The 20,649-nt window shown below is 46.2% G+C and overlaps 3 protein-coding genes across 3 annotated transcripts; all 3 read left to right on the top strand.

Moving 5' to 3' along the window:
* The first annotated feature begins 859 nt into the window (after positions 1–859).
* On the top strand, positions 860–3,806 carry LOC128440141 (extracellular calcium-sensing receptor-like). Its single transcript, XM_053422750.1, has 6 exons — positions 860–1,017; positions 1,103–1,391; positions 1,474–2,229; positions 2,303–2,530; positions 2,633–2,756; positions 2,908–3,806. Exons 1-6 carry the CDS (start codon positions 908–910, stop codon positions 3,804–3,806), a joined length of 2,406 nt encoding a protein of 801 aa, XP_053278725.1. The 5' UTR covers positions 860–907.
* Positions 3,807–12,824: 9,018 nt separating this feature from the next.
* On the top strand, positions 12,825–16,625 carry LOC128440677 (extracellular calcium-sensing receptor-like). Its single transcript, XM_053423461.1, has 6 exons — positions 12,825–13,036; positions 13,125–13,413; positions 13,591–14,397; positions 14,486–14,713; positions 15,068–15,191; positions 15,730–16,625. Exons 1-6 carry the CDS (start codon positions 12,825–12,827, stop codon positions 16,623–16,625), a joined length of 2,556 nt encoding a protein of 851 aa, XP_053279436.1.
* Positions 16,626–17,212: 587 nt separating this feature from the next.
* LOC128439690 (extracellular calcium-sensing receptor-like) lies at positions 17,213–20,385 on the top strand. The gene is made up of 5 exons (XM_053422081.1): positions 17,213–17,418; positions 17,506–17,791; positions 17,982–18,806; positions 18,893–19,123; positions 19,228–20,385. Exons 1-5 carry the CDS (start codon positions 17,213–17,215, stop codon positions 20,383–20,385), a joined length of 2,706 nt encoding a protein of 901 aa, XP_053278056.1.
* The last annotated feature ends 264 nt before the right edge of the window (positions 20,386–20,649 follow it).

Below are 20,649 nucleotides of genomic sequence, written 5' to 3'. Positions count from 1 at the left end.
GGGTAACCCTAATCCTAATGTACTCTGCTATTTCTATATAACTTATATTTTATTTTGATACAAATTGTGCATTTTTGTCCTGAATATATATATTTTTAATTAATGTACAGTGCTCACCTACAGCTCTACACAATAACAGGATTCTTTCAAGGAGATGGTTGTTGACTTGTCCTAATGTCTGCCTCTCTTTACACACTCTTAGGTCAAATTTGCTTTTGATGTCTAACACAACGTTGTGGGAGAAAATAGTGAGTAAAATGGGAATTTCACAGGCTGCATGTTTTAATGAGACATATTTGTGTTTATTGTTTTGTTTTTTTTATCACCAAAGCAGTACATTGTAGTAAATGTAATTATGTTTCACAGCCTATCCCAGTCACCAGTGGACATAGCTCTTACACACAGAAATACATTGATGTAAGGTAAGGTCTTGTCAACATGAAGTATTTAAAGTGAATCAAAAGTAAAAGCACAGATTATGCATAAAGGTCCCAGTCCAATTAGAAAACTATGACTTAAACTATGTTAGTGGATTGAATTATAATTTTCTCTTTTATTTTCTGTTGAACAGCTTGTAGCAACACAAAGTAATATATCCGTAAGGTAATTCATTCAGTTACTCTGTACTGACATTTTATTGCTATGGCCAATCAAAAGTGTACTATCAAACTTATCTCTGATTGGTCACTAAGAAATCAGCGAGCTCTGTCGTCATCTAAGATTATAAAAGTCACATTCAGGTCCGTTTTGACCTCGACGTGGGTGGCAGTGCCCTCTCAGGTTCTGGGAGTAAAAAATGTCACCAGTGAAAACCGGCATGGTTTTTGTGGGGCTCCTGTTTGCATTTGCAGCAGCCGAGGAGGAAGCTCCTGTCTGTCAGATACTGGGGAGTCCAGAGATCCCACTGATGTCTAAAGGGGGAGATGTGACAATCGGGGGAGCCTTTTCCATCCACAGCAAAATTGCACAACCTCCACTTTCTTTTACAGTGAAACCAACACGCCTCACATGCTCCAGGTAATTGGAGGCACTGCATAACAATACTTTCTGATGATGTATTTCACAGTGTACGTTGTTTCTATTTTGCTGTTTTTTGTCTCAGTGTCAACCTCAGGGAGTTTCGATTTGCCCAGATCATGATTTTTGCAATTGAAGAAATAAACAAAAGTGACGTCCTCCTTCCCAATGTTTCTATCGGATACCGTATTTATGACAACTGTGGCTCAACGTTATCCTCGATGCGAGCGGTGATGGCCCTGATGAACGGCGACGAGTTGACGACAGGAAAGAGCTGCTCCGGTCAGTCAGCCGTTCATGCTATTATCGGGGAGTCTGAGTCTTCGTCAACCATCGTGCTGTCACGCACTACAGGACCATTCAAAATACCAGTGGTAAGTCGCAGGTCCATGTGGATTCATGCGTTTATTACGTGCAAATCCTCCTAGTTCTGTCACTTTTCTTCTGAATTCCCAGATAAGTCATTCAGCTACTTGTGAGTGTTTGAGCAACAGGAAGGAGTATCCCTCTTTCTTTCGAACCATTGCCAGTGACCTTTACCAGAGCCGAGCCCTCACCCAGCTGGTCAAGCACTTTGGCTGGACGTGGGTCGGGGCAGTCAACAGCGACAGCGACTATGGTAACAACGGCATGGCCATCTTCCTCGCCGCAGCCCAAGAGGAGGGCGTCTGTTTTGAGTATACCGAGAAATTTCACAGGGAAGAACCAGAGAAACTGATGAAAGTAGTTGAAGTGATTCGTAAGAGCACTGCCCGGGTCATCGTGGCCTTCCTGGCCCACGTAGAGATGAACAACCTGCTGGAGCAGCTGAGTCTCCACAACATCACGGGCCGTCAGTTCATTGGTGTGGAGGCCTGGATCACTGCCGACAGCCTTGTGACTCCGACCAGCTTTACTGTCCTGGGAGGTTCACTGGGCTTCGCTGTGCAGAAAGCCAACATCAGTGGCCTGGATGAGTTTTTAACCAAAGATTTCTGGCAGGGAGAGTTTAAGTGCAAGGAGGGACATAACAACAGCATTACAGGAGCTGCACCTTGCAAAGAAAACCACAATCTTACAGAGCTGAAATATTATAATGATGATGTGACGGAGCTGAGATACTCCGGCAACATCTACAAAGCCATCTATGCTGTGGCCTATTCTCTGCACAGCATGTTGAAGTGCTCACAAAGTCAGGGGTGTGACAGGACGGTGAAGGTTACACCCTGGCAGGTAAATTCAAGTGACAACTTAACTTTCTCAGACTTGTAACTCAATTGACTAAAATGTGTCTTTGGCTTTTCAGGCGGTGGAGTCTCTTAAGCAAGTGAACTTCACGACTAAGAATGGGGAGCAGGTGTGGTTCGACAGCACCGGAGCAGCTGTGGCCCTGTATGAGGTGGTAAACTGGCAGCGTGGATCAGACGGGTCGGTCCACTTCAAACCTGTTGGTTACTATGATGCCTCCCTGCCGCCGGGAAAGAAGTTCTTCCTCAAGAATGACGCCATAATGTGGCCTGGAGGAAACACAGAGGCAAATATGTTAACTAAGAGTCACACCTGAATGTCTCCATGGCCTTGTAGTTCTGATGTATTGTGGAATGAAATGTAATGTCATTTTTTCTTTGATCCCAAGCTTCCGGTGTCAGTGTGCAGTGAGAGCTGTCGTCCAGGAACTCGTAAAGTCCTTCAGAAAGGAAAACCCGTCTGCTGCTACGACTGTATTCCATGTGCAGAGGGAGAAATCAGCAACACCACAGGTGCCATAAACCTGATACCCGGCAATATGAACACACTGTTTGTTAGCTCACAATGCATCATGTTAAAGTTTGCTGTGGTACAGGCTTTCATTCGTGTTGTCAGGATGCCACATACTGGATTGTAATAATGGTAACATTACTTCTATTGCAGATTCTAATGGATGCAAAAAGTGTCCTGAGGAGTACTGGTCCAATCAAAACAGAGATGCTTGTGTTCTGAAAAATGTTGAGTTCCTCTCCTTCACTGAGGTTATGGGTAAAACACTTGTGTTTTTCACTGTGTTTGGTGTAGTTCTCACTTTAATTGTGGCAACGCTATTCCTGATCAATAAGGACACTCCCTTGGTGAAGGCCAACAACTCAGAGCTGAGCTTCCTGCTGCTCTTCTCCTTGACTCTGTGCTTCCTGTGCTCCCTCACCTTCATCGGCCGGCCCTCTAAGTGGTCCTGCATGCTGCGACACACGGCTTTCGGCATCACCTTCGTCCTCTGCATCTCTTGTATTCTGGGGAAAACTATAGTGGTGTTAATGGCCTTCAGGGCGACACTTCCAGGCAGAAATATGATGAAATGGTTCGGTCCTGCACAGCAGAGAATCAGCGTTCTGGCGTTCACTCTGATACAGATTGTAATTTGCACTCTTTGGCTGACCATAAATCCTCCATTTCCCTTCAAAAATGTAAGCCACTATAAGGAGAAGATCATTCTTGAGTGTGCCCTTGGATCACCGATAGGCTTCTGGGCTGTGTTAGGATACATCGGAGTCCTTGCTGTCCTTTGTTTTGTACTTGCTTTTTTGGGTAGAAAGTTACCTAATAATTTCAACGAAGCTAAATTGATCACCTTCAGCATGTTGATATTCTGCGCTGTCTGGATCACATTTATTCCAGTTTACGTCAGCACTCCTGGGAAGTTCACTGTGGCTGTGGAGATATTTGCTATTTTGGCCTCAAGTTATGGAATTCTCTTCTGTATATTTGCACCTAAATGCGTTATTATTGTTCTCAAACCGGAATTGAACACAAAGAATCATCTGATGGGAAAAACATGATCATAAACATTTTACAACCATATTTCAAAAATTGCCTCTTCATTGAAACATAAATGTTGCTTAGCTTTTTTTAGACTTTCATTTGATTCATCATTGTGAACTGGCAGTCAAATATTTAACATATATACATATATACATATATATATATATATATGTATATATGTATATATGTATATATATATGATGTTATGATGTATTGAATCATACCTATATAACACTACAGACCAATAAAATACATTTGAATTCAAATATGTATTGTTGTTGTATTTCATAAGAATAACATAAATCCATAACAACCTGCTCTTTATTGTTGTTCTGTCCGTCCTGGGAGAGGGATCCCTCACATGTGGCTCTCTCTGAGGTTTCTACATATTTTTACCCTGTTAAAAGGGTTTTTAGTAGTTTTTCCTTACTCTTGCTGAGGGTTAAGGACAGAGGATGTCACAGCCTGTTAAAGCCCTATGAGATGAATTGTAATTTGTGAATATGGGCTATACAAATAAAATTTGATTGATTGATTGATCTCGACTTAAATTTGTGTGAGGATTTGTGTAGTTGTTTGTTGTTGTTTTCGTCTCTCCTCCTCCCCTTCTCTGTTTCCCTTTGCAGGGGTCCGAACACCACCACAAACCATAACAGAATAATCTGGCCAAGAAAATGGACCCCGCAGACGCGGAGTAATTCCAACAGGCTCTCACGCCCCAAGGAGCCCGTGTGGGACAACACGAGAAGGCTTTGCACGAGGTGATGGAAACTCTCCAAACCCTCACCTCCAACGTGGCGCAGATCGGGGGCCGCATGGAACAGCTGACTACTCACCTCACCACGCTGACGGTCCCAGCTCCGGCTCCGGATCCCGCTCCAACACTTCCACCTGCTGCGTCCTCGGGCGCTCTTCCCACACAGTCGCGGGAGCCATTCATCCCCACACCCACCAGGTTTTCAGGACAGTTAGGTTCAGTCAGAGAATTTATTTATCAGTGCAATCTTGTTTTTGATCAGCAGCCGTTCACCTACTCCACGGACAAGTCGCGGATTGCTGTTGTAATGAGTCTCCTGTCAGAGAAAGCCGTGGCTTGGGCTGTTGCCATCGCTCACAGTAATTCTCCAGTTTGTCTTTCTTTTACCTCTTTCACTGAGGAATTCCTTAAGATTTTTGACCACCCGCTGGACAGCAGGGAGGCCAGTAGCCGGCTCCTGTCTCTTCGCCAGGGGAATAACTCCGTTGCGGCGCACTCAGTAGACTTCCGTATTCTCGCTATAGAGAGCGGGTGGGACGAGAAGGCACTTCCGGGGGGTTTTCTCAGGGGACTTAGAGATGAGTTGAGGGATGAACTGGCCGCTCGTGATGAGACCACCTCGCTGGACGATCTTATTTCTTTATCGATACGGCTAGATAATCGTCTTCACGAGCGGCGCAGGGAGAGATCCGGGAGGGTTGGCCATGCCCCCCCCGTGACTCGGACAATGAGCCCCCTTTATCGGGGGTTTGCGCCCTCTCCGCTGCCTCAGTCAGGCTCCAGCAGGATTCCCCCGCAGATCGATCCTTCTCCCCCAAGCACAGAGGAACCCATGCAGCTGGGGAGGACAAGACTCACACCGAGAGAACGTCAACGTCGTCGTCTCAGCGGACTCTGTGTCTACTGCGGGCAGGAGGGACACCTGCTGGAACACTGCCCGTCTCTACCAAAAGGGGGGGCTCATCAACCACGGGAGGAGCATTGGTGAGCCATTCAGCTGTTGTTTCGTCTCCTCCCCGCCTGATCCTTAAAGGTACTATTTCATGGGCTCAGACCTCCCTGCCTATTTCTATTTTAGTTGACTCTGGGGCAGATGATAGTTTCATTGACTCTGATTTCTCTGCCCAGTCAGGAATCCCCTCTCAGCTCCTTCCTCACCCGAAGAGGGTGTTTGCACTGGATGGTAGGCTGCTTGCCCATGTCACTCATCGCACTATTCCCATTTCTTTGCAACTTTCCGGTAACCATCATGAGCTTTTTTTTTTTTATCCCTTCTCCAAGTTCCCCAGTAGTGTTGGGTGTCCCGTGGTTAAAACTGCATAATCCCCACATAGACTGGGTTACCATCTCCATCACTAATTGGAGTTTATTTTGTCATTCACACTGCTTACATTCCGCCATTCCTTCCACATTAGCCACCACACCATCCCTACCCAAACCAGTGGATCTCAGTTCCGTTCCTTCTGTTTATCATCACCTCCGGGAAGTATTCAGTAAAGACCATGCTCTATCCCTTCCGCCCCACAGACCGTATGACTGTGGCATTGACTTGATCCCTGGCGCCCCCTACCCATCCAGACCAAACTTGTCCAAACCTGAAAGAGACGCCGTGGAAAAATATATTACGGATTCTTTGGCCACTGGACTCATTCGCACCTCTTCTTCACCTTTGGGGGATTTTTTTTTGTTGAAAAGAAGGACAAGTCATTTCGCCCCTGCATCGATTTTAGGGGCCTTAATGACATCACTGTAAAAAAAACGACCCTGCCTAGGTTGAGGGGGCATTTGAGGGGGCATTTGCTCGTCTAAAGTTATTATTCTCCTCTGCACCTGTGTTAATTCATCCTGACCCTGCTGTTCAGTTCGTTGTGGAGGTGGATGCCTCTGACTCCCGGGTGGGGGCTGTGCTCTCCCAACGCACTGTCTCTGACCAGAGGTAGCACCCTTGTGCCTTCTTCTCCCGCCAGCTCTCGCCTGCGGAGAAGAATTATGACTTGGGTAATCGGGAGCTGCTGGCGGTCGTGCCGGTGCCACAGGAATGGAAACACTGGCTTGAGGGTTCCACTCACCCTTTCATAGTTTGGTCTGATCACAAAAACTTGTCTTACCTCCGTTCTGCCGGCAGGCTCAACTCGCGCCACGCTCGATGGGCGTTGTTCCTGGGGCGGTTCAACTTTACGCTCACTTACCGACCGGGGTCGAAGAACATTAAGCCGGATGCACTGTCATGTCAGTTTGCATCTTGTGTGGAGGACACATCCGGGAGCACCATTTTGCCATCCGCCTGTGTGGTGGGAGCAGCAGTATGGGAGATCGAAGGTGTGGTCCAGGGGGCCCTGAGGGATCAGCCAGGATCAGCCAGCTCGGGGGACAAACAGCCGGTTTGGTGGACCTCCTGGTCCACCAAACCGGCTGTTTGTCCCCCAGGCGGTCAGGTCCCCAGTCCTTCAGTGGGGGCACTCTTCCCGGATCGCCTGCCATCCTGGTTGTCGTCGGACCCTGGGCCTCCTCCAACAGCGTTTTTGGTGGCCTTCCATGGCTGCCGATACAAGGGATTTCATCGCAGCCTGTTCTGTCTGCGCCAGAAGCAAGGCTTCGCACCAGGCTCCTGCAGGGTTGCTGCGCCCCCTACCCATCCCGCACCGACCGTGGTCGCACATTGCTGTGAACTTTATCACTGGCCTTCCTCCCTCCGAAGGCAAGACAGTGGTTCTTACCATCGTGGACCGGTTTTCAAAGGCGGCTTATTTCATTCCCCTTGTGAAGTTGCCGTCTGCCCTCGAGACCGCCAACCTTCTTGTGATTCACGTTTTTCGCCTTCATGGAATCCCAGTTGACATTGTCTCTGACAGGGGTCCGCAGTTCGCCGCCAGAACTTGGAAGGTGTTCTGCCAGGCTTTGGGGGGCGTCGGCCAGCCTTTCCTCAGGGTACCACCCTCAGACAAATGGCCAGACAGAACGGGCTAACCAGGATCTGGGGGCAGCCCCACGCTGTGTGACAGCGAAACACCCGGCTTCCTGGTCCACACACCTCCCCTGGATCGAATATGCACACAACTCCCTGATCTGCTCCGCCACAGGTATGTCCCCATTTATGACTATTAATGGTTATCAGCCTCCGCTCTTTCCCTCCCAGGAGACTGACGTGGCAGTGCCTTCCGTCGAAGAACATCTTCGACGCGCTCGTCGGGTTTGGCGCGAGGCCCGGGCAGCCCTCATCCGGACCTCTGCCCGCAACCAACGTATCGCCGACCGTCATCGTACACCTGCTCCGGATTACCGGCCAGGGCAAAGGGTTTGGTTGTCTTCTCGTGATCTGCCTCTACAGACAGAGTCCCGTAAATTGACCCCCAGATTCTTTGGACCATTTGAGATGGATCAGATCATTAATCCTTGTGCAATAAAAATTAAGCTTCCCCCGTCTTTGAAGATTCACCCTACATTTCACGTTTCCCTCCTCAAGCCAGTGTCCTCAAGTCCTCTGTGCCCTCCAGCCGAGCCTCCTCCTCCCACCCTGAACATTGACGACCACCCGGCTTACACGGTGAATAAGGTTTTGGACATACGTCAGTGAGGCGAGGGTTCCAATATCTGGTGGATTGGGAGGGGTATGGGCCGGAGGAAAGACAATAGATTTCCCGGTCATTGATCCTTGATCCCTCCATCCTCCAAGACTTTTACGCCCGGTTCCCGGATAGACCGGGTAGGCCGCCAGGAGGCGTCCCTTGGGGGGTACTGTGAGGATTTGTGTAGTTGTTTGTTGTTGTTTTCGTCTCTCCTCCTCCCCTTCTCTGTTTCCCTTTGCAGGTGCTGTGAGCGGTAGGGGGGGGTGGCTGGTTCCCTGCAGCGGACGAGGCGCACCTGCACTCAATCCTAATCATCCCCACTATAAAGATCTGGTCCGCTCAACAAGCCGGCGCCAGATTATTCCATATATCATGGTAGTTGTTTCGCTGCTGCTCTCGACCTTCACGTCTTGTTTCATATTGTGGACTAATTCCTGCTTCTTGCTTGCTCCACGCAGAACCTCCGTGTGCCTCTTCGCTCGGCTGTCATCCTCGCCAGATCCGTGGATCCTCCAGCCAGCCTGCACCCTGCCGCTCCAGCCTGCACCTGCCTACACAATAAACTGTTACCTTTTTCGCTACCTGCTCCTCCGTGTCTGCTTTGGGGTCCGAACACAACCACAAACCATAACAATTTGCACACTTGTCCTTTTCGTAAACATCAACGTCACTGTTGCGGGGGTACGCTGGCGCACGCTGGCTGCCGCTCCTCTTGACACTTTGCTACCGCTCTTGTGATTTATGTGACTTTTTAAAGCAATTTTTCGGCGGACTTTGGATTAATAGAGCCTGCCTGCTCTACTGGAGTCCTTATTCTGTGATGACTACGGAGCTGGGGCTCGCCAGCCTGTGATCGTTGCCAGACGGCGCGGCTTGTTTTGTGTTCTGTTTTTTTTACATCGGTGCTGGCAATGATTTCATACACCGCCCCGCAGCTACGGCGTTGGTGCAGCTTCATGGCTCCGTCCGACAAAGGGTTTAAAGCCCTCTGTCAAGAGTGTGGGATTTTGAAAAACAGACCTCCCTACATCCATAGAGGCTCGCGCCGCGGCTTCAACGTGAAACCAGGAAACAAAACAAACCTCGGAGTCATCGTCGGAAACATCGCGAGACTACCCAATACTAGGCAAAATGGAAGACACGGAGTGGATCCAGTGTATTACGGAGCTTTCAGGGATTTCCCCCCTGTGCTCTGTCTCTTACCACCATGGAGCTGCTAAACGCACAATCCCTCACTAATAAATCTCTCCTCATATACGACCATATTCTGGACAAAGGGCTTGACTTCATGTGCCTAACCGAAACCTGGCATAAACCAGGGGACTACTCCGTGCTTAATGAAGCATGCCCCCCTGGCTATAACTACATGGAGAAGGCCCGCAGCTCTGGTCGTGGTGGTGGACTAGCTGTCATGCACCGGGCTGAGCTAAAACTGTCTCCTCTGCCAATGCCTGATCTTTCCTCTATGGAATGCCTGGCCTTCAAATGCAAATCTCCATACTCCATGACAGTGCTTCTCATATACCGTCCTCCAAAACCAAACCCATCTTTTCTACCTGAGATAAGTGATCTCCTTACCTCTCTCTGCACTATGTCAACTAACATTGTCATTGTTGGTGATTTAAATATCCATGTCGACAACCCCTCCTGTCAGTTTGCAGCAGATTTCCTGAGTGTGCTTGAGTGTCTTGGGCTGCAGCAGCATGTTGAGGTTCCTACTCACACCAAGGGGCACACTCTGGATCTGGTTATCACTGACTCTGCTTCCATCAGTAACCTACAGGTCTATGATCTCGGTGTGTCTGACCACAAAGTGGTCTCAATGGCCTTAACTTTTATGCTGCCTACTATTAGACCTAGGCGTCAAATGTCTTTCCGGAACTGGAAAAGCATTGACTTGGCCACTATGACCATGGATCTCCAGCTCATGAACTGCCCAGCCTCTGCATCAATGGATGAATTAGTGGAACTCTACAATACATCCCTGAGAAGTATTTTTGATCTCCATGCCCCTGTCAAGTCACGTGAGATCAATTTCTCACGCTCCGCTCCCTGGTTCACACATGAGCTAAGGAAAAATAAAAACAGCTGGGCGTGCCCTGGAACGACGCTGCAGACACTCTGGGCTCACTGTCCATAAACTGGCCTATCGGGAGCATCAAAGGGCCTACTCCAACTCCCTTAAAGATGCTCGCTCACAGTTCTATTCCGGGTTAATCAATAAAAACCCTGGCAACTCCAAACAGCTTTTTTCCACCATAAGCCATCTCCTGAAACCACAACCACCCTCTTCAACTGAGGCTACAGAGGAGCAAAGCAACGGCTGCATTAACTTTTTTAGATCAAAGGTCAACACCATTCGCTCTCTGATGTCCAGCTCTCCATCTCTGCTTCCCTCTGACACCAACACCTTATCTACGAGTGTGCAGTCTCCTCTACATCTCGCTGAGGTTCAGGAGAGCCATGTTGAGGCAATCCTCAAAAAAATGAAATCCTATACCTGTACCCTGGACCCCATTCCCACTGCTCTGCTCAAGTTACATATCCCCACTCTCAGTCCTTTTATCACCAAGGTTGTTAACCTTTCCCTTCAGTCTGGCTGTGTCCCAACTACTCTCAAGGTTGCTGTCATCCGTCCCCTTCTCAAGAAACCCACCCTGGACCCGGAGGTTCTAGCTAATTACAGGCCTATCTCCAACCTTGCCTTCCTATCCAAGGTGTTAGAGAAGGTAGTCGCTTCTCAACTTCAGGACCACCTCCAACATAACTTGTTTGAAAAGTTTCAGTCAGGATTTCGTTCAGCCCACAGCACTGAAACGGCTTTGCTCAGGGTTACCAATGACCTGCTGATGACAGCCGATGCAGGATCACCCTCACTCCTCATCCTCCTGGACCTGACTGCTGCATTTGACACAGTGGATCACACTCTCCTCCTAGAGCGCCTCTACAACGCTGTTGGACTATCAGACTCTGCACTCAAGTGGTTTCAGTCCTACCTCTCTGGCAGAACTGAATATGTCTCACTGGGAAGATGCAAGTCCAGACTGCTCCCTGTCTCCTGTGGTGTTCCGCAAGGGTTGGTCCTCGGCCCCATCCTCTTCATTATTTACATGCTCCCCCTCGGTCGTGTCATCAGCAAACATAGGATGTCCTTCCACTGTTATGCTGACGACACACAGTTTTACATCAAAACTGCCCCAAACCCCTCTGCAGCCATTTCATGTCTCACCGCCTGTCTTGGGGAGATAAAGACATGGATGAGCAGCAACTTTCTCCAGTTAAACAGTAGCAAAACTGAAGCCCTCCTTGTTGGCACTCCACACCAGGTTCAGTCATCCTCCATAACTCAGTTTACCTTCGACGGTCAGGTCATACCCCTCTCCTCCACAGTCACTAATCTGGGAGTTAGGTTTGATCCTAACCTGACCTTTAATGACCATATAAAACACCTGTGCAAAACCTCCTTTTATCATCTCAAAAACATATCCAAACTACGTCCCACTTTAACCCTGTCAGATGCAGAGAAGCTCGTCCACGCATTCATCTCCTCTAGAATGGACTACTGCAATTCACTTTTCACTGGGATCACTGGCAAGAACATCCAAAAACTGCAATTCATTAAAAACAGCGCTGCCAGGATCCTGATGAGAGTCCGTAAATATGAGCACATAACTCCAATTCTCCAGTCACTCCACTGGCTCCCTGTCTCAACCCGGATTGATTACAAAGTCCTACTCCTCACCCATAAATGCATAAATGGACATGCACCCAAAACCTCCACCCGCACCCTCAGATCTACAAGTAGCTCGCTCCTTCGGGTTCCAAACACCAAGCTCCGCACCATGGGCGACCGGGCCTTTTGCTCAGCTGCGCCCCGCCTATGGAACGGTCTCCCTGACCACCTGAGGGCAACACAGACCCTAGACCCTTTTAAGACTGGCCTAAAAACCTTTTTATTCAAGAAGGCGTTTTTACTTTGAGTTGAGTTTTTTTTTTTTTTTTTTTTTTTTTTTTTATGACTTTGATTTTAACTATGTGGCACTCTGAGATTCTTGGATGAAGACAAATAAATAAAATGTATTATTATTATTAACTGCACAAATTCGAATAAAGTATATGACTCCTTATATACTGATGATCTAAGTGCAAAGCCAAAAGCATCTGGCAAAAATGCATTAAGGACTTCTTAAGAAATCTTAAGAAACAGTTTAGGTATCTGTCTGTAAATCTTTTTAACTAAACTGCTCCAAACTAAGAGGTTTTGGGGTTTATTATTGTTGACGCTGATGAATTCATCTTTAAAAAGTAAAAAAATGTATAGTTTGCATATCTAAATATACTCTCTTCTTTATCAAGTTAGTTTTATTTATTTACCTTTTCATCCACTTAATGTTGTGCTGTTTATTTGCAGCACAACTCTGAAAGCCCCACTTTACAACTATAATTATATTCAAATGCTACATGTCCCTCCTCATCACATCTCATTACACAATATAATTCACAGCTAGCGGTAATTATGACATAATGGTCTTGTTGAATGAAGAAAATTTAAGTGGTCTGACGTCATCTCACTGTCATTTGATAAGAGGACATCGGTTATTTATGCATAATTATAAAGCTCTGCCCAGCAGCTACATGTTTTGTTCGATGATAGAATAATCACAGGCTACAGGTTTGTGTGTGCACACCTGTGTGCCTCTTATCTGCACTGGATGAGTGACTGCGTCTATACAATGTTGTTGTGTTTGCTTTTTATGGGAGCCCTCGGAGTAGAGGAAGATTGTGAGATGCTGGGGAGCCCGGAGTTTCCTCTGTTATCGAAGGCAGGAGATCTCACTATCGGCGGGGCTTTCTCCATCCACAGTCAGATCTCAAATCCTCCACTTTCCTTCACAGACGTTCCACAGCCTCTCAAATGTTCCAGGTACTATTTGATGTTTCCTTTCTCATTTGTTAAGAAGTTAAATATATAGTATTGTCTGAAAACATGTTTTACCTTTATGATTTTTTAGGATAAACTTCAGAGAATTTCATTTTGCCCAAACTATGATTTTTGCCATTGAGGAGATCAACAACAGCAGCTCTCTACTGCCTAATATCTCAGTGGGTTATAAGGTATTCGACAGCTGCGGTTCAACGCTGCCCTCAACTCGTGCAGTGATGGGTCTGATGAATGGGGAGGAGAGGACTTTGGGAAAGAGCTGCTCCAGTCAGTCGCCTGTTCAGGCCATCATCGGAGCCTCTGAGTCCTCCTCGACTATCGTGATGCTACAAATTTCAGGGATTTTCCAAATACCAGTGGTAAATATTTGCACATTTTATCTTGCTTTATTTGGACACTCGTTCCATGAACTGTGCTTTCAACAAAGGCTGGATTGCTTATTTCTAAATATGGGATAAAGTATTTTTGTCTTTCAATTTAAATAATCACTCAAATTTAATTCATGTATTTTTGCATCCCTCATTTTTTGCTATTAGATCAGTCACTTTGCCACATGTGCTTGTCTGAGTAACAGAAAGGAGTTCCCCTCATTTTTCCGAACCATCCCCAGTGACTACTTCCAGAGCAGAGCCTTGGCCCAACTGGTGAAGCACCTTGGCTGGACGTGGGTTGGGGCAGTTAGAAGTGACAACGACTATGGTAACAATGGCATGGCAACGTTTATCACAGCTGCAAGTCAGGAAGGGGTTTGTGTTGAGTACTCTGAGGTCATATCGGGAACGGACCCCAGTGAGCAGGTTGCCAGGGTGGTCAGATTGATCCGTGGTGGCAGTGCAAGAGTGTTGGTTGCTTTTATCGGCCGAAGTGAGATGGGGATCTTGCTTGAGGAAGCTGTGAAGCAGAACGTGACCGGGCTGCAGTGGGTGGGCAGTGAATCCTGGATCACAGCAGGTCATTTGGCCAATGAGAGGTCCTCTGCCATCCTGACAGGGTCTTTGGGCTTCACCATTAAAAAGACAAAAATCACAGGCTTGAAAGAGTTTCTTCTGAAGGTCCACCCACATCAGGACCCTCGGAATAATCTTCTGAAAGAGTTCTGGGAAGAAACCTTCGGCTGCAGTGTCCAAGCCAGTCTGCAGGGTCAGACCCAGTGCTCTGGTTCTGAGACATTACAGGACGTAGACAATCCTTTCACAGATGTGTCAGAGCTGAGGATATCTAACAACGTCTATAAGGCCGTGTACGCTGTGGCTCATGCTTTGCATAACATGCTAAATTGTGGACTCGGTGGTGAAGCGCTGAACCAGACGTGCACATGGAAAGATAATTTAGACCCAAAACAGGTATAAGGTTGCCTCCATGACTCAGGCCAATGATATAAATAATATATGATTCCCTATTCTTAAACCTAATCGACGTTTCTACATGTAGGTTGTAAAACATCTCCAACATGTGAACTTCACTCTTCAGTCTGGAGAAAGAGTGTACTTTGATGGGAATGGAGACCCTGCTGCAACATACGAGCTGGTGAACTGGCAGAGAAACCAGGCGGGAGATACTGTGTTTGTGGCGGTGGGGAGCTACGATGCATCACTACCAAATGGAGAACAGTTCACCATGAATGGATTAAACATTACATGGGCTAGTGAATCCCTTAAGGTACATCAAAAGTCTAAAGTGATCATTACGGAGCAGATTGAGTTTGTGTTTTGTTTTGTGGAGGATGCAGAGACAGATGTGACAGGGTCGAAACTTAAGATGAGTTTATTGTGATGTCTTTTGCTATAGATTTTGTCAGACTGACACTATCTGGATCCTGATTCATCTTAAAAATCTAAATAAAAATTCAAAATCAACATTGGACATTGTCAAGTTTAACTTATGAGTCATTTGTAAGATAAAGGTCTAAATCTCAAACTTGAGGTTGACTAATAACAATTAAGATCATTCCCTATGATAAATGGCCTACACTAAATTCAAACTGTGACTGTTGGTGTTGTGTTGTTGTTGCAGAGGCCTCGGTCTGTTTGCAGTGAGAGTTGTCTGCGAGGTTTCCGACAGGCTGTGATTAAAGGTAAACCCATCTGCTGTTTCTCCTGCATCGCCTGTGCTGCTGGAGAAATCAGCAACTCCAACAGTGAGTGAACACTTTCCTAAACATCATGTGTAATTTCTTATGTGAATATACATGTGTGTGTTCAGCTTTACCCAACAGACCCCATAGAAATGTAGGAAAACGTATTGATTTGAATGTCTTCTCCATTTCTCTAATTATTATTTCTTTATTGATTTTTTCTGGTCTTTAAATGCATATTTTCTTTGAACATATGAATCAGTTTTTTTTGTAAATAATGATCAAATAAGTTCCTTATGACTGATGACAAAATAAATGATGTCACAGAAATGGCTATTTCTCCAATAAATTATTGGTATCATTTAAAACAACATTTTCCTCATAATAGGAGTTTATGATATGTCTTGGATTTTTTAAAATTAAATAAAATGTGTTTAATGATTAAAGAATAATATATGAATACAAATTTTGTTTTTGATCTTGTCACATTTAACCACATTTCCTCACAGTTTTCACATCAAATTTTGTGTTTCCACCCTCAATAGCAAATAAAAATTCTTGGACTTTCCCATCATTAACACGTTTCATGTTTTTCATTCAGATTCTGCGGAGTGTTCACGGTGTCCGCTGGAGTTCTGGTCTAATGAGGACCACAGCCAGTGTGTTCCAAAGGTGATCGAGTTCCTGTCTTATGGAGAAACCATGGGGATCCTCCTCACCTGCTTCTCATTATTCGGAGCAAGTTTAACTCTAGTGGTGTCGGGGGTTTTCTTTCGGTTTCGTCACACACCTCTTGTCAAGGCCAGTAACGCTGAGCTGAGCTTCCTGCTGCTCTTCTCCCTGACTCTGTGCTTCCTGTGCTCTCTGACCTTCCTCGGCCGGCCCTCTGAGTGGTCCTGCAAGCTGCGACACACAGCTTTCGGCATCACCTTCGCCCTGTGCATGTCATGTATATTGGCTAAAACCATAGCAGTGGTGGTGGCCTTTAAGGCCACAAGGCCTGCTAACACTGTTCTCCAGTGTTCGGCCCCGCTTCAGAGAACCAGCGTTCTCAGCTGTACCTCACTGCAGGTCTTGATATGTGTACTGTGGTTAACCATTGCCCCGCCATTCCCCTACAAAAACACAGCCCACGCCACTGAAAGGATCATTCTGGAGTGTGACCTGGGTTCACCTATAGGCTTCTGGGCTGTGCTGGGCTACATAGGACTCCTGGCTGTGCTGTGCCTCATCCTTGCTTTTCTGGCTCGAAAGCTGCCCGATAATTTCAATGAGGCTAAGTTCATCACTTTCAGCATGTTGATATTCTGCGCAGTCTGGGTCACTTTCATCCCAGCTTATGTCAGCTCGCCTGGAAAGTTCACTGTGGCAGTGGAGATCTTTGCAATTCTTGCCTCGAGCTTTGGTTTGCTATTCTGTATATATGCTCCAAAATGTTACATTTTAATACTGAAACCAGAGAGGAACACTAAAAAACATATGATGGGGAAAAACTAGTCAAGATCACTGTGAATGAGTTAGAATAGTAAAATCATAAAGTGGTTTTACGAATATTATTAGTTTCAATGAATGACCATCATCATTAAATGCCTGAAAAGGTTAAACTAAAGAAGATATTCACTGCACTACATGTTGAAAACTGCATTTGTAAGTAAAATGTGGATGTGTGGAAAATAAAGTCTAGCAGCTGTCAAACTTTTAGCGTCCTTTGTGATAGTTTTGCTTATTTTAAAGAGAACGCTTTCTTCTGAATACGTAAGTCACCAACAAAATTATTCCTTGCAGTTAAGGATTAGGCTAGAATGATCAAATAAAAAATACATAACAACAGTTCAGACATCCCCAGAGACACGTGCAGATTTCTGATTGTAAGGAGTTGGTTATGCAAAAAATGAAAATAAGACAAACAAAGCTGTTGGGCCTTCTAACAGGTCAACATATATATCAGTCACACCACGAGTGCTGTCATTGGAGGAGAGGAACAGTCCCTGAGGATTTGTGTTGAAAGAAAAAACCTTATAAAATACTCAGAGTCGGTGGTTTGATCTGGGAGACTTGGGTGGTAAATACCGTGGTGAGGCATGATGCTGCTGATGGCCGATCTGCTGCTTGTTTCCCTTCTGGCTATCAGAGGAGAGAAGCCTGTCTGTCAAACATACGGGACAAAAGAACTGTCTCAGTTTTCTAAGGAGGGGGACATCAGCATTGGAGGCATTTTCTCCTTCCACCAGAACCCAGTCAGTGTCAGTCCAGAACTACAAGTCAACTCAGGAACGATCCGGTGTGAAGGGTAAGGTTGCTCCAGAATGTGTTGGATTTTAATGTTTGTTTCTCAGATTTAGATTTTGACAAATTGTACAATCTCTCCTGTTCTCAGACTGGACCCGGGTGAGCTCCAGTATGCCTACACTATGATGTTTGCCATAGAGGAGATCAACAACAGCTCAGAGCTGCTGCCAGGCGTGACACTGGGCTACAGAATCTTTGACTCCTGCCCCAGTATCCCTCTTTCCATCAAAGCATCACTGAACCTGATGAATAGGTACGAGAGTGGGGAAGGCAGATGTAACAAACTCTCCAATGTGCATGCTGTCATAGGGGAAACCACATCCACCTCCACGATAGGTATCGCACGCACCATGGGACCCTTCCATATACCTGTGGTGAGTGTTGGGGGGGCTGCACGCCTTCTACACACAATACTGTCAAGGGAATATGTGTTGTTAAATCAGGAGTAATATAATATTTGAAAATGCTTCATTACATGTGCGATTCCTATCAGGTATTGTTGACATAATGATTTGCAGAAATATGTTGACAACTTGCAATTTCTCTGTGTCACTTGTGTTTCAGATCAGTCATTCAGCCACTTGTGCATGTCTTAGTAACAGGAGAGATTATCCTTCCTTCTTCAGAACCATACCCAGTGACATTTACCAGAGCAAAGCATTGGCAAAGCTGATGAAACAGTTTGGCTGGACCTGGGTTGGAGCTATAAGAACCAACAGTGACTATGGAAATGGTGGCATGGCCACATTTCTGGAAGCAGCTGAAAAGGAAGGTGTGTGTGTTGAGTATTCTGTGGCTATTTATAGGACCGACCCCAGAAAGTGGTTCTTGGAGGTGGTTGACATTATCAAGAAATCCACCTCTAAGGTAATAGTGGCATTTGCAGACGGCACAGACCTTGACATCCTTATCAAAGAGCTTCATGCTCAGAATGTGACTGGCCTGCAGTGGGTGGGCAGCGAGGGCTGGATCACCTATCGCTACATTGCCTCTTCAGTGAACTACGCTGTGGTCCAGGGGGCTGTGGGCTTCGCGGCACTCAACGCTCACATCCCCGGACTGCAGGAGTTCCTGTCGAGCACCAGACCCTCCACCACACCAGGCAACAGGGGACTGGTGGAGTTGTGGGAGAAGGTGTTCAGTTGCACCTTGACTCCCCAAGCAGAGGCTCACAGTCAAGGTTCAGTGGCAGCCTGCTCGGGCACGGAGTCCCTGCGGAACACAAACACGCGCTTCACAGATGTTTCAGATGCCAGTCTGATGAATAATGTTTACAAGGCCACATACGCTGTCGGTCATGCACTGCACATGCTGTTTACATGCACAGATGGCCGGGGGCCTTTTGAGAATAACACTTGTGCTGACAAGGAAAATATTCAGACCTGGCAGGTAATCATATCAAACAATATTCCACCCTTAAAACTACTGTGTATTTATATATCGTCCAGTTAAATAACATCACTGTGCCTCTGCAGGTGCTGCATTATCTGACCCAGGTGAATTTCACCACTAAGATCGGTGAAAATGTCTTCTTTGATGAGCTGGGCGACCCTGTGGCACGCTATGCGCTGGTCAACTGGCAGATGGATGAGACAGGTTACATACTCTTTGAGACCATCGGCTACTACGACACCTCCCGACCTGAGGGTGAACAGTTTGAGATGAAAAGAGACGTGAAGGCCATCTGGGCAGGCGAGAATCTTGAGGTATGTTCATGAATAATAAGTAGTTAGAAGAGGTCATTAATTACAATAATAACATGATTATAAGTCTTAGAGTTATAATTGTTTTGATGATGTCTGTGATGCAGGTGCCGAGGTCCATCTGCAGTGAGAGCTGTGTGCCGGGGACCCGCCGCGCTTTTGTCAAGGGCAAACCCATCTGCTGTTTTGATTGCATCATCTGTGCTGACGGGGAGTTCAGCAACAGGACAAGTGAGACAGCAGGATTCCTAGCCTTTACTCTAGCGCTCGCCGTGTTTCTGTTGGGCAAAATCACTGCCGGCACTTTGCTGGTCTACCTGAAGATGTGCGTGCTCTACAGCCTAAACGTATTTATGCTTTCAGATGCAGTGAAATGTGACAAATGTGCCCCTGACTACAAGTCCAACGTGGAGAGGAACAGCTGTGACTTAAAGGCCATTGAGTTCCTCACATTCAAGGAGCTGATGGGTATTCTGCTTGTCAGCTTCTCTGTCTTTGGTGCCTGCCTGGCAATGACTATAGCCCTGATATTTTTCCACTTCAGGCAAACTCCAATTGTCAGGGCCAACAACTCGGAGCTGAGCTTCCTGCTGCTCTTCTCCCTGACTCTGTGCTTCCTGTGCTCCCTCACCTTCATCGGCCGGCCCTCTGAGTGGTCCTGCATGCTGCGACACACGGCGTTCGGCATCACCTTCGTCCTCTGCATCTCTTGTGTCCTTGGGAAAACTATAGTGGTGTTAATGGCCTTTAAAGCAACTCTTCCAGGCAGAAATGTGATGAAATGGTTCGGGCCTGCACAGCAGAGGATCAGTGTTCTGGCGTTCACTCTGATACAGGTCGTGATTTGCATTCTTTGGTTGACAATCAATCCTCCGTTTCCTTTTAAGAATATGTATCTCTACGAGGACAGAATCATATTAGAGTGTGCGCTGGGATCAGCTGTCGGCTTCTGGGCTGTGTTGGGATACATCGGACTCTTAGCCATGTTGTGTTTTTTTCTCGCTTTTTTGGCTCGAAAGCTTCCCAATAATTTCAACGAGGCTAAATTGATCACCTTCAGCATGTTGATATTCTGCGCAGTCTGGATCACATTCATCCCGGCTTATGTCAGCTCTCCTGGGAAGTTCACTGTGGCTGTGGAGATATTTGCCATCCTGGCTTCAAGTTATGGAATGCTGTTTTGCATTTTCTTACCAAAGTGCTACATCATTTTATTAAAACCTGAGGAAAATACAAGGAAACATTTGATGGGTAAATTTACCTGAAGATCTCTTTAAGTTTTCTGTATGAAAACAATAACAATATATTTATCATAATTTTTTTTTGCGTTTCTTCGTAGTTTATGAATGAATCATATATATTATAATGTTATTATATTATACAGATACATTTACAGCTCACACAGTAATTATAAGAAATTACTTATGTTTTCGATTAAATGTAAAAAGTAAGTTGTAGTTTTGCAAAAAAAATTAACTCAAGTGACTTGAGCTAAACTTAATATATATTTAAACACAAACAAGACCTGG

The sequence above is a fragment of the Pleuronectes platessa genome, chromosome 5, assembly GCF_947347685.1.
Source record: "Pleuronectes platessa chromosome 5, fPlePla1.1, whole genome shotgun sequence".
Taxonomy (NCBI): Eukaryota; Metazoa; Chordata; class Actinopteri; order Pleuronectiformes; family Pleuronectidae; genus Pleuronectes; species Pleuronectes platessa.
The sequence above is the reverse complement of the archived record's forward strand: the minus strand, read 5'-3'. Positions and strand labels throughout refer to the sequence as shown.

What these genes read in the sequence shown, in the direction of transcription:
- LOC128439690 (XM_053422081.1), top strand. Translation starts at nt 17,213, where the DNA reads ATGCTGCTGATGGCCGATCTGCTGCTTGTTTCCCTTCTGGCTATCAGA. An exon ending in AAAATATTCAGACCTGGCAG is followed by an intron (nt 18,807 to 18,892) that starts GTAATCATATCA and finishes GTGCCTCTGCAG; the next exon opens with GTGCTGCATTATCTGACCCA. An exon ending in GGGCAGGCGAGAATCTTGAG is followed by an intron (nt 19,124 to 19,227) that starts GTATGTTCATGA and finishes TCTGTGATGCAG; the next exon opens with GTGCCGAGGTCCATCTGCAG.
- LOC128440677 (XM_053423461.1), top strand. Translation starts at nt 12,825, where the DNA reads ATGAGTGACTGCGTCTATACAATGTTGTTGTGTTTGCTTTTTATGGGA. An exon ending in CAGCCTCTCAAATGTTCCAG is followed by an intron (nt 13,037 to 13,124) that starts GTACTATTTGAT and finishes ATGATTTTTTAG; the next exon opens with GATAAACTTCAGAGAATTTC. An exon ending in ATAATTTAGACCCAAAACAG is followed by an intron (nt 14,398 to 14,485) that starts GTATAAGGTTGC and finishes TTCTACATGTAG; the next exon opens with GTTGTAAAACATCTCCAACA.
- LOC128440141 (XM_053422750.1), top strand. Translation starts at nt 908, where the DNA reads ATGTCTAAAGGGGGAGATGTGACAATCGGGGGAGCCTTTTCCATCCAC. An exon ending in TGAAGGTTACACCCTGGCAG is followed by an intron (nt 2,230 to 2,302) that starts GTAAATTCAAGT and finishes TTGGCTTTTCAG; the next exon opens with GCGGTGGAGTCTCTTAAGCA. An exon ending in AGAAATCAGCAACACCACAG is followed by an intron (nt 2,757 to 2,907) that starts GTGCCATAAACC and finishes CTTCTATTGCAG; the next exon opens with ATTCTAATGGATGCAAAAAG.